A 13,150-nucleotide genomic window follows, 5' to 3' on the forward strand; every position below is an offset into this window, starting at 1 on the left:
TGCTGGCCATGGTGAAAGCCCTTCTGCCCACAGGACCGGCTTTGCAAAAGTGCTGATAATAGAGTTGCAGAAGGGTCTCATGATGTGTGACTGCCTGAGCGCTAAAAAGGCAGTTGAAGTGAAGAGTTGATCTATGAAGGGAGTGCAGGGGAGAGGAAGAAGTAGCAGCTGCTGAACTAGGTGTTCCCACCATGGAGGAGGCAAGGGCACTCTGCAGAAAGCACCAGTTCAGCAAAATCAGATGCTTTCACTAAGTTGTGAAAGCCACAGGAGCTCAGGGTGATGTAGAAACCAAAAGGAAAAGTGGATCATAAAAAACTCTCCAGAGGGAAAGGTCTGTGGGAGGATTCTGGGCATGGAGGTGACTTTCCTGCCTGCCCCAATGCAGTGGGTTTTATGTAGGTTCCTGCAACACTAATGCCTTGGATTTGGGGTTTTTTTTGTAATTCCAGAACAGTTACCTGAACCGGTTGAAGGGTATCCGTGCTACCCTGGAGACATCCCCGTTCTTCAAGTGCCATGAGGTAATTCTGCTGTTTATATAGATCTGCCTGGAGGGGCAAACTGTTTAATCCCAACTTGTCCAAGGTGAGAAGTCAAAGTCAGAGGCTGGTTTATTCTTATATCTGTATTTTCATATGTGTATGCAATACTCATGTGCAAATATAGATGATATCATGCAATGTTTGTGCATCTGACATGGGCTCAAATCCACTGAAAGCCAATGTTCAAACAGATTAAAAGTGATCTAGGAGGAACTCGGGCTGTTTATGACAGGGAAAATTTCCTAGTGTAAAAGAACAGGGGTTTTCTCAGGAGAAATGTCTATTTGAATGCATGTCAGGTATCATTTGGCTGACAGTTGCTCCACATGATCAAACAAGTCTTCAACACAGCCATAAATTGCAGATACCCCAAAAATGCCTTTCCTGAGCTGGTTGGGGCACCACAGTATGAGCTCTACCTTTCAAAGGAATTTCATACAGAAATCAGTGTCCACAATACCAACATTTTCTATAGTGAAGACTCAGTGCTGATGGGAAAACAAGGAGGGAACACTGTCTTTTTTGCCATTTCAGGAACTGAAATGCCTCACAATTTAATGCAATAATTTTGCTGTTACATTTACTTAACAAAACACGAGAGTGCGTGTCCTTGTCATGTGTGGTGTAGGAATAAAGAGCCTCATAGGAATTTTTGAGTCCAAGAGCCCACTGTCCCTCATCCAGAGGCACCTTAGCCCCAGCCAGACACGGAGAGTCCTGCCAGGAGCCAAAGGCAGATGGGGCCATGCCTCCTGGTGGCAGTGCCTGGAAGGGAAATGTCAAAACTGAGGGTTTCAAGGCAGTTCAGCGCAGGAAACAAAATTCTCCCTGAAACCGAGTGCCAGGGTTTCATTTGAAAACACAGAAACAAAGCAGCCTTTCAAAGAGGGTTTGAAAGGAGTTTCCACTCCTTAAAAATTAAAAAGCAGCAGCTTTGACTTTCCATCCCACTTTGAGATGAAGCACAGCAGAAGGTCTGCCAAGCTCTGTGTCCCTCTGTGGGGCCCTTGCTGAGCAGGGCTCCTCCAAGGAGCTGCAGGGGAATTGGGCAGTCCAGGACACACAAATGAGGAATGTCAGCAAAAGGCTTTTCCTTAAATTTAGAATGCTCTGTCCTGGCCAAGACAGAGGTTAGCAGGAGGAGAGCTAAAGATAAGCATTTCTTGGAAATAATACGCATCTCTGGACCTTGGACGTTTTCCCAACACACTGGAAGAAAAAGTTTTCTGAAAAATGTAAATTTATAACAGCTTTTGCAAACACTACATGCATCCTGTTCAAAACCCTTGTCTAAAGGCAAACCTCAGGCTAAGCCCTGCTGATAGCAGGGATGTGGGAGTCCCCAGTAACATTTAGTGCTGCTGTTCTGGAGGGCTGACACCAGCTGGGTTCTCTTCCATGTACCTCCACATCATAAGGGGCACTCGTGGCTCTCAGTGCTCTGCATCACCTCTGCTGCAGCCCTTGCACTCTGGTCACCAAGGTCCCTATTTGTGACATAGGGAAAAATGAGTGTAATTCACCAATTCACTCATATCAGAATTTGGAAAGCGGTTTGCATTTGGAACAGCTCTGAAATGCACCCATTGGTGCTTTTCTGTAGAAGCCCCTGCTGAAATCTTCTGACTGGAGGAAGAGATTAAGCAGAAGAGCATGATGGTGACTGGCATGTTACTGATACACATTTCTTAAGCACTGGAAAGCCACAGCAGAGCTGCTGCTGGCTGTCAGCCTGGTGGCACTGTGAGCCAGGGTGGGTCAGGATGCTGAGCTGCTGAGCATCTCTCTTCTTTGTGTGTGGTGACCATTGAGTTTGTGGGGTCTCATCCCACTGCAACAGGCCTTGAGACTTTTGCTGTCAGAGCCCAGATGCACCTCCTGGCTTCCCTGGTCTTGCCCAGGCCACTGCTTGCTGCAGGATTTTCCCCAAGGCTGTTCAGGATGGATAGGAAGGAGCCCTTCAAAGCTGATGCAGCTGAGTGAACTCAGAGGAAAGGAAATCCATGCAGCTCTATACTTTGCATCCCCGGAGTGCTGTGAGTGCCAGGAAAATATTATAGGGACAGTGTGGGTGTAATACAATGGTGTTTGAAGCAGGAGACAGCAGGTTGCAAGTTACTTGTAGTTGGAATGTCCCCATCCCTGCAGTGGTGTTCTGCAGGATTGGTGAGTGCAGAGAGCACAGGCTGATCACAAAGAATCAGCCTTAAAACCCCATCTGAAGGTTGAGACAGTTCATCTCATTCCTTGCTAAGGGACCTTTGCTCATTTTCCAAAGTGACATCTTTATCTTTCATGCCCATGTTTTCCTGATGCTCTCCTTCTGCCAGGACCTGGGATTTGTATGAGTAAATCAGCTTGTCCAAATGCCCCATTTGCATGTGCAAACACAACCAGTGGCACACAGAGCTTGCTTCTCCTCATGCAAAATTGCAGCAGCATCTCTTGGAAATGCAGCCTGAGACAAGGTGTCTGAAAGCCCCAAAGAGGGCTGAAAATGAGCAACAGAAGCACCACTAATTGGTCTCACCTCTCCACAGGTAATTGGGAGCTCTCTCCTCTTCATTCACGACAAGCAGGAACAAGCCAAAGTCTGGATGATTGACTTTGGGAAAACCACCCCACTGCCAGAGGGACAAGTTCTCCAACACAACGTGCCCTGGGTGGAAGGGAACAGAGAGGATGGCTACCTCTGGGGGCTGGACAACCTCATTCAGATCCTGACAGAGTTGTCCCAGAGCGAAGACTTGCATTAAAGCCGCGCATCTGACTCTGCCACTACCCCAGCCTGCCCCTGACTGACTCTTCTGAACTGCACTACAAGACACTTTCCAGCCCTTGCCCTCCCCATTTGAAAGCTATACTCTCCCTATTTAATGTGTTTTTGTTGTGGTTTTTTTAGGTTGTCTTGGTTGTTTCCCCCCTCCTTGTAAATAGAGAGCTAACCTGCAGGAACAAAAGCTGAGCTTGAAACCTTGGCTTTGCAGAGTCAGTGGGAGCAGGTGGCCCGGGGCAAGGGCATGCTTCGCCTGTCGTGCTTTTGTCTCTTGCTCAGCCTGATGTTAAGAGGGCTGGCAGAGGAAGGAGCCTCTTCCTGCACCAGGATCATCCTGAAAACACTCAGTGACCGTGCCCAGGACCCTCTGGCAGTCAGAGAGTGTGAGCGAGGTGTGGAGATGGTGAAGGACACTGTAGTGGGAGCCCTTTGGTTGTCTCTGCCAGCACCTTTCAGCCCAGGGAGCTGGCTGTGCCAAGTCCTTCAGAGAGCTGCTAGAAGGGCACATTTGGGGTTTAATTTGTGCTCAAGACATCTTGTAGAGGTTGCTGTTATTTTTGAGTGGCACTGAAGGGCTTCCCTCCTGCTGCAGAGCCTTGCAGTCAGGCACAGGTATTTGCCATGGCCAGGTGCTTCCTACCCACATTCCCCATGCTGGGTGCCCTGGTGAGCAAAACTTTGGGCTCCTCTCTAGAGCCTCAGCTCCCCCGCTAGGAACTGCTAGGAACTGCTTCCAGCCTACCTTAGCTGGGGTCTCCAGTCCTCCCTAGCTGGGAAAAATAGCTCCTAAAGGACTACTATGAGACCTAAAGTAGCCATCCAGGTCGATCAGTCTTTTTTGTCAGCAGCTGAGCACGTGTGTAGTGTCACCAATGCTCCCACCTAGCCCAGGGCATGTTCATAATTTCCATCTGCATCAGGTGAAGGCTCACAGCAGCAAGGCAGCACCCAGCGTAGACACCTTTGGCAAAGCAAAGCTGAGCTCAGACATCCCTGTGCCCCCCATTTTCCACAGAGCTGCCTGCTGGGGCTGTGTGAGGGCCCCTGTGCTCCTGCTCCTGTGAAAACACCCAGTTCCCTGTTTAGGGTGGAGGCTATTTTTTAACTTCCTGGAACATTTGAAGCAAGCAGCGGCAGGGCTGCTGCGCCAAAGGTCATCCCTGGAGAGGCTGGAGGGGAGGGGAGGCTGCAGCAGCCCCTGCCTCGAGTGCTGTGGTGCAGGAGCTTGGCAGCCATGCATCCCTCACCTGCTCCATCATCCATCCCCAAACCCACTGTCCAGAGCCCCTCTGCCATATTTGATGGGTCCAGCACCCTTGATGGGGGAGACCTCCCTTGCAGCAATAAGGAGGAGTTGGCCACCAAGGCATCTGCAGCCAAGCCTCTTCCCCAAGGACTGAAGTTTCCTAAGGTTTTTTTCAGCTCATAGCTCACCAGACAGGTGTCTTGTGCTTATCAGATGCCATTGTAAATGGTTGCACTGTTTTAGCTCCTTGCCAGGCTTTCTAGACTAGCCCATGTGGAAGTGCCTTATAGACTTTGCCTCTGTTCCATTAGTGTCATGGAAAAGGTTGGGTTGTTTTTTTTTTTAAGTTATATTTATTTTCATCCCATTTTAATTGCACAAAACACTAAAATTTAATGCATGGAATATGTTTTTTTAACTGTGTTTTTTTTTTTTTTTAGTTTTTAAGCCATGCCTTTTTCAGCTTTGGAGAAAGGCTGTGAACAGATATGCTATGTAGCTGTGTACCACTTACTGCTGTACTTTAGCTTCGAGCTGCTCTTATATATGTACGTTATTTTTTAAGCCTGTTTATAAACCAGATCCCTTGCTTTGTGGCTTCAGAAGAAGCAGATTGTTGCTCTCAGATGTCTTATGCTTTCCTGGAGGCTGGAATGGTTGCTGTGAGGGATTTTCCCTGCTCCCACCACCCCTCTTGGTCATTGGGTAATACAGAAAAAAAAAAATTCCAAACCGGTCTGGAACACCAACGTACAGTGCCTGTAAAAAAGTCCTGTAACATTGCAAATAAAGGCATATGGGAAGCATTCCTCTGGTGTGCAGTCAGTGTCTGCCCTGTGCAGCTTGTGGCAGCCTTGGAACAGCCTTTCATGTCCATGGCTGGGGGGGAATCAGGCTCCAGCAGTGCTGCATAAAAGCAAGAGTAGGGAAGGACCCTGTGCTGGGAACAGATCCTGACAAACAGGAACTGGCTCTGCAGGGAGCAGGGCAGGAGCAGAGCAGAACTGGGGCTGTGGGAGGCCCAGGCTCAGTGGGAGCTGCTTCCCAGAGAGGCCTGAATTCCTCCATCCCCCTTCTGCAGGGAAGGCCACTGAAGGCAGCTCCAATTTTTTGGAATGTGTTTGGCTCCCACTGAGCGGTTTGAGTGCCACCCTGTGATTCCTGCTCTGGAGAATCCCAAAGCACCCAGGAGAATCAGAGCTGCTTGGCACAGCCAAACACTCCCTCAGCTCCTCTCCCTCTCAGCTGCACTGTGGGCAGGGCCAGAGGGTTGGGACCACAAAAACCCCCAGGTTGGTTCTGCAAGGAAGGAGGAATCTGGCTGTAGAGCCTGAAGGCCGCACAATTCCCTCCTGGCTGGTTGTGCAAGCACAGGACAGCAGGAGCTGTTCTGGCACAGATGAGACTTAAGCCACATTTAGTGCCCAGACCCTCAGGAGCAGCCCAGCCTGGGGCTCACCACGGATCCTCTAAAAGAAACTGCAGGAGAAACGCTGCAGTGTGGGATGTGGGGACTGGAAACCTCTTGGTCTGAGGCAGGGCTGGCAGGACACTGATGTGAGGCTGCTGCTGTGCACCAGCGGTCTCTCCTGGGCTGTGGGAAAGCAAACACGTTTCCTGTCTGGCTGCTGAGCTCACTCCAGCAGAACTGACAGCCCCTGATTGACTTATCGGTCCAGTTTTTGGGGTCTCTCTGGTCTGTGACTCCTCTTCCTAGCTTCAGAGGAAAACAAAAACCTCCAAAACTTACCCAGCTCCACCCTGAAATGCAAAGAAGAACCTTTTTGTGTGAAAACTTCTCCTGAGAGTTGAGGAAACACCATGACGTTGTGGAAAGCGTGCAGAAAAATTCACAATGCCAGAGTCTTATGTCCAGAAAGGAGACAGAGGAGTCCTGTAACTTTATTTGAGTAAAGGGAATGGCCATGGGGCATTTCCCCTGGAGTCTACCAAACTATTGGAGGATGCAGCCTCATTTTTATCCTAATTTCCTGGTCACAACACCCTCTTCCTTTCCCAGTTGGCTTAGGTACTTGGAAGGTACAGACTTCCCAATAGCCGGTGAACACGGGCTCCCGGTGCCGGTGTTTCCCCCGCGGGCCGGGAGGCGGCGCTGTGCCCCCGGCGGCGGACAGGCCTCGCCTCACGGCGGGCAGGGCCCCGCGCCTCACGGGGTGTTCCCCCAAAGCTCCGCTGCTTTGAGGCTTTTTCTCCACCCCCCGGCGCTTTTGGGGTTTGGGTTTCGCGCTACGAGCCGGGGAGATGGTTAAAATTAATAAACCCTGCCGTTTCTAGCAGCGGCTCCATCCCGGAGCCAGCCTGGGCAGGGCAGGGGGGGAAGGGTTCGTGTTGCCCGCATCTCCTTTGTGGGTGGTTCTAGGGGTGAGAGAGTGAAAAATGCCAATCTCTTGGTTTTAAAATTTTAAAAGTTTAATAGTAATAAAATAGTTATAAAAATACTAATATAATTAGAGTAAAAAAAATTTGGACAATTAGGATTAGGACAATACGAGACAATAAAAACAAAGAGTTATGGACAGTCTGGGTACCTCTTTCTGGGCAAAATAAGCCGAAAAAAGGATCCAGGTTTAACAGGGGATTAACCCTTAAAAGCAACAGCCTGTTGCATATTCATACACCTCATACATGATGCATAAATTCCATTCAAACACAGGATTCTGTCTGGTCAGTGCCAGCTTCTTCCTCTGAATCCTAATGGGAAGTTATTTTCTTCTGATAAGAGAGAATTATTCTTCTGATAATTCTTTTCTTCTGAAGGATTTAGGTGTCCTGTGGCTGCTATCTCAATGTGAGATACACACTACTTAAGAAAGTTAATACAGCATTACTTTTTAACTTAACACATATAATATTCATTTTAAAATTTGCAAAAAGCCAATCACAAAATACGCATTTTTCACAGGCTCCATCCCAGAGCCAGCCTGAGCAGGGATGAAGGGGGTGAAGGGTTCCCGGTGCCCACATCTCCTCTCTGAGTGGTTCCAGGGGTGAGAGGCTGGGGGAACACATCTCTCCTCCCTGTGCCATTGCAGGGTTGGAGCCCCCATGGCAGCCCCAGCCCCTGGGGACAGCTTTCCCACTCTCATTTGAGTCTGTGTTTTGTTCACTTCTCTGCCCTTAAAAAAAAAAATAAATTTGTCCCAGGGATGACCTGCCATGCCCAGGGCCACACTTCACTCACAGCTCTGCCACGTCCTGCACCCCCAGTGCCTGAGCCACCACCAGTGATGCCTCCAGCAAGGAAGGCTTTATACGGGGATTTGTCACTGACATATTTTATGAAAAGTCCTTTTGCTAGGATCTTTTCTCCTGAGAAGCTGAGAGGCCTCAGAAATGAAATGTAAACAATAATTACCTGCTGCTGTGGGATGCAACAGGTGCATCTGTGATTGGTCTCATGTGGTTGTTTGTAATTAATGGCCAGTCTCAGTCAGCTGTCTCAGACTCTCTGGTCAGCCACAAGATTTTATTATCATTCCTTTCTATTCCTTTCAAGCCTTCTGATGAAATCTTTTCTTCTATTCTTTTAGTGTAGTTTTAACATAATATCTATCATAAAAGAATAAATCAGCCTTCTGAAACTTGGAGTCAAGATCCTCATCTCTTCCCTCATTCTTGGACCTCTGTGCACACCACCACATTTGGTGCCCTGTGTGAGGAACACTGCCACAGGGATTTACTGCTCTGGGGGCTGTTGTTGCTTTTATACAGTCAGGTGTTCTCTGTCCAGCTGTCTCAGCAGTTCCTGCTGCTCTGCAGGATGGAATTGTGCTTCCACCCTGGAACAGCCAGAGAGCACAGGAGAGCTGCTGCTGCTGCCTCTTAGAAGAGAAAGCCCATGGAGGAGGCTGTGGAGTGAATCCAATATGGGACAGCTCTGGAGGAAACTGAGAAATTTTGGGAGCCCAGCAGCTCATCCCACTTCTAGCACTGTTGCACTGCCTTCCTGGGGCTGGTTTGTTGGGACTTTGTGCTTCCTACCATTTATTTGGTGTGTATTAACAATGTCAGACCTGCAAGACCTGGGGCCAGCTCCCCCCTGTCCACATTGCCTGGTGCCAGGGTGTCCAAACACACTTTCCCTAGTGTAGAAACCTAAGACTTGAAACCACCAGGACAAAAAGAAATAGAGGCACAAGGTTATTTACTCAAACACCTGACCAGAACCAGGAAACCAAATCAAATACTTTAATTTCTAGTGACTGACCTCTGTGTCAGAAGGGGCTTTTGCTCCAAGATGGTTTACATGCTGCTTTCCATGGCAGGAACCCCAGAACTTCTGCAGGGACACACACACACACACACACAGATCTGCTTCTCTTGTAGGTGTGGGGTTGGCTCAGAGAAGGGAATGTGAGAAGAAAAAGCAGCAGGAGTCTGTAGTAGCAAGATGAGATGCTACAGATATATTTCCCCCTTTGCAAAAGATCTGTGGCTAAAAAAAACATTTCCCACTGGCAGCGTGGTGTCTTTTTCTGGTGCTGAATTCATGTTTCATCTCTTTTTATGCCTCCAGAACAGCGAGGGGAGATGGCAGGACCCGTGGGTGGGCTCTGAGGGGTGCCACGTGCTCCCTCCCACCCTTCACCAGCCCCAGGCAGGCGCTGCAAACGTGCCCTGATGGCACTGCCACGTTCTGCACGTGCCCACCTGCTTTTCCCATGGGAAATGGCTCTGCAGGAAGGCTCACAGGCCCTCTGGGTTACAGGGTGTGGAAAGTGCACATTATATGGCTCTATGCAGATATTTACTCTATGTATTTCGTTGTATTGATTAGTAGTGCTGCATTAGCATTTCAATAATATGATAAATATAGTCTTGTAGTTAAAAGATAATGTTTGTAGTTAAAATAGGAACTATGTAACTGGGGTATTTTTTAAAGAAAGGAATGAGGTACTCACACCAGATAGCAGCCACAGGACACCTAAATCTTTTAGAGAAAAAGAATTTATTGTTCTCTTATCAGAAGAAATGAACTTCCTCCTGCCTGGCTAAGGATCGAAGGCACCTTAGGATTAAGAGGAAGAAGCTGATGATGACCAGACAGAATCCTGTGTTTGAACGGAATTTATGCATCATGTATGAGGTGTATGAATATGCAACAGGCTGTTGCTTTTAAGGGTTAATCCTCTGTTAACGTGGGTCCTTTTTCGGGCTTATTTTGCCCAGAAAGAAGCACCCAAACTGTCCATAACTCTTTGTTTTTATTGTCTCATATTGTCCTCATTCAAATTGTCCAAATTTTTATTAGTCTAATTATATTACTATTTTTATAACCATTTTATTACTATTAAACTTTTACAGTTTTAAAAACAACTGATTGGCTTTTTTCACACAGGGAAATCATTAAGGATCAGAGGATGTCTCTTGAGCATTTGTGAGCCTCAGTGCTGCTGCCCAGGGAGCATCCCCAGGGCAGGTTGGTGCCATCCTGTCCTTTGAACCCATTGTATCCTTTGGCACAGGTGAGACAGGCAGTGACAGTGGCTGTTGTGGTGGGACAGGCAGTGACAGTGGGTGTTTTTGGTGGGACAGGCAGTGAGAGTGGGTGTTTTTGCTGGGACAGGCAGTGACAGTGGCTGCTGTGGTGGGACAGGCAGTGACAGTGGCTGCCTGGTTCCAGCAGGGCAGGTTGCAGCGTTCTGAGAGTGCCAGAGCACCCCCATGCTGTCTCTGCAGGGACAGTGGCTCCTAATCCCTGTGCTGCCCACCCAGCAGCATGTGGGCCTTTGAATAAGCAGAATTTAAGGCTGGGATTTGGCACTCATCTGGCTGGCCTGAAGCCAAGGCCTGTCCCTTAAAAACCCACAACTTCCCTTCACACTTCTGGCAGTGCAATGCTTGGTGTGCCCCAGACATGAGCATACACTCCTGCCAGCCTTGCAGCTCACATCCTCTTCCACAGGCTTGCAGTTTTCCTGTGGAAACAAGCTCTGAAATAGCCTGTAATTATAATATTGCCTCCTAGGATCAGGTGCTACCTTCTCATAGCTGCATGTGGATCTGAATGTGTATTTGTACTGCATGACTTTGAGGTTTAGAGATAGTACATGCATATCTTGCAGTAACCCTCCTCTGCACAGACATTATTTTTTTTTAAATGGTTGCTCAGGCTAGTTTGAGCAGAATACAGTTGAAATTATGCCTTTCTAAATGTGTATCTCTAAATGATCCAATATCCAGGTGGTGTATTTCCATGTCTCTGCATGGTGAGAGCTGCTGGTGGGCAGACCCTGGGTCTCTTCAAGCCAGGACTGACCCCAGCCCTCCTGCACAGGCTGCCTTTGCCCCACCAGTGTAACAGCTGCCAACAGCCCAAACTCTCCCAGATGGCCTCATGCAAAGCCCACCTGCTTACACTGATTGCTATGGAGCCTGCAGGAGCTCACAGCTGCTCCCCATCACCCTGGGAGTGCTGTTGGTGCTGTGGCTGCAGCCATGGGGGCTCCCAGCAAGAGCTGCTGCAGGGCTGGATGGATCCCAGAGGTGTAGAGCAGCTGGAAGGAGGTGAGCTGCTCTGGGGAGGCTGCAAGTGGAGAGGGAGGGAATGGTCCCTGTTGTGTGGTGGTTGCTGGAAAGGGACTTTCCTTGGAGTCACCACTGTGTGCTGCACAGAGCAAGGGCTGGGCTCTGCTCTTGTTTTGGGGGGTGAGCCAGCTCTCTCCTGAAATCAGGGTGAGCTGTGTGCTGGCTGTGGGCCTCCCTTGGGAAGAGATGGGTGCCCAGAAATGTGGCATGGAGGTTTTCCCTGTGTCTCCACCAAGCTCCAGTTTTTGGCTTTGCTTTCGTGTGGTTTATTACTGATCTTCCTCCTCCCCTTCTGAAATGGTTCCATTAGCAGGGTGCTAAAGAAATCTCTCTGAGATAATTATCCCAGCTCTCTCCAGTGTGTGTGCCACGTGCTGGTGTGTCTGCATGGGTGTATTAATAGTATCCCACTACTCTGTGTCAGTGCTCATCCCAAAGTGCTTCCCCTGCAGAGGGCTGGAGAGAAACACACAGCCAGGGGAAGGAGCTTCTGCCTCACCTCCCAGAGCCCTCAGAGCCAGGGGGTGAGAGAAGATCCTTCTTGCTGGCCTTGTACCAACTCTTAATTTTGGCCCCTTGATCCAGGTGGGATGTCCCATGTGTTTCCCTGCCCACAGTGGCTTTGGTGAGGAGCAGAGCAGTGGTGTTTGTGGCTTTGTACATCACAGGAGGAGCATGGGGTGTGGATGGATGGCTGAAGTGTGCAGGTTTTCTAAGAAGCTGCCACCTGCTCAGGTGTCTGTGGCCAATCCCCTGGCAGCACGTGGGCTGTTCTCTCACAGGGAGCAGGGATAATGCACCTGGAGTCACGTTAAAATGTTCAGATTGTGAACAAAACCCTGTCAAGAAGGATTGCTGGTAGGCATGTGCACAGGGCAACACAGGGTGGCTTTCCCCCCTCCCTTGTCTCTGTTCCAGAGGTTCCTCACCAGCCTTCTACTCCTCTGGAAGGTTCTAGTTGTGAATTCCTTAAGGAAGTCATGTCCTGGCCCCTGCCTCCTCTCCTCAGGGGCTGTGGGTGTGGGTTGGTGTCTCCATCACCTCACTGGTAGGAGAGAATGAGAACCCATTTGGAATCAGGGGTGATGGAGTTTCTCCAGGTGACACAAAGAGACTCCACATTTCATTCCAGCTGTCCAGCAATAGAATATATTTAACTTTAAAAAAAAATATCCACAGTATCAAAACACAAGAAGTCACAATCCAACACTCAGTGATATAAACAAGCATACAAATGGTCCTCTGCAACCCCTCAGTCTGGCCTCCAGTACCCAAAGGAAAGGTGGGCTCACCAGCAAGGTGCAAACAGCACAGGTGGGCAGGCCCCTGCTCCCTCCTTGCTAAGGTGGAAAATCTGAGCTCCCCATGCATGGCCAGAACCACAGAGCACACAGACCTGAGCCAGCAATCCCCTTCCCAGCCTTGGGAGCAGTCCTTGTGCCAGGTGGGTGGGTGCAGGAGGGGTGTGGGCCAGGGTGGGATCACTGCTGGGTGTCTGGGGGAGCACTGCCATCACCTCCAGCAGGGCTGGCACAGGGGAGCCCCTGTTTTGATCCCAAGCCAAAATGTGCCATTCCCTTCTACCTGCCTGTTGAAAGCATTCTCAGGGCTGGAAGATGGATTGAGCTGCTCTGGCCTTTGCCATTCTTAGAGCCTGAACAAAACCTTCACTTCCCATTCACTGCACCATTCCAGCAGTGGGGACAGGGTGTTGTTGCTTCCCTCTGGCCACTTGGGTGGGTGCAAGAGAAGCAGGACTTGACTTTTAGCCTGGCTTAGGTATTTATACAGATACAAGAGGAGGAAGGATGGGTTGTGGTTAGCGTGAGCTCTGGTGGGATTCACTCTGATGAACCCTGCTTCAGATGGTGCCACAGTGTCCTGGGGTTTTGCACCATGCTGCTCCCACAGGGGGATTGGGACTGCTGAGTGCCAGTTTGGGAAATAAATTTCAGCACTGCTTCAAAGTGCATTGTGTGTGTGAGCATGAAGCAAAGCCAGCTGGGAAATACAGGGCTGTGTTGCCGCACCATG

At 49.4% G+C, this 13,150-nt stretch overlaps 1 protein-coding gene across 1 annotated transcript in view; it reads left to right on the forward strand.

The window, feature by feature from the left end:
* The window catches only part of ITPKB (inositol-trisphosphate 3-kinase B), a 65,661-nt gene extending 60,296 nt beyond the window's left edge, over window positions 1–5,365 (forward strand). The window contains exons 7-8 of the mRNA XM_058019385.1: window positions 453–524; window positions 3,086–5,365. Coding sequence (XP_057875368.1) covers window positions 453–524; window positions 3,086–3,301 — 288 coding nt within the window. The 3' untranslated portion in view covers window positions 3,302–5,365. The remainder of the gene's footprint in view (window positions 1–452; window positions 525–3,085) is intronic.
* Window positions 5,366–13,150: the final 7,785 nt, after the last annotated feature.

Source organism: Melospiza georgiana, chromosome 3 (assembly GCF_028018845.1).
Source record: "Melospiza georgiana isolate bMelGeo1 chromosome 3, bMelGeo1.pri, whole genome shotgun sequence".
Classification (NCBI taxonomy): domain Eukaryota; kingdom Metazoa; phylum Chordata; class Aves; order Passeriformes; family Passerellidae; genus Melospiza; species Melospiza georgiana.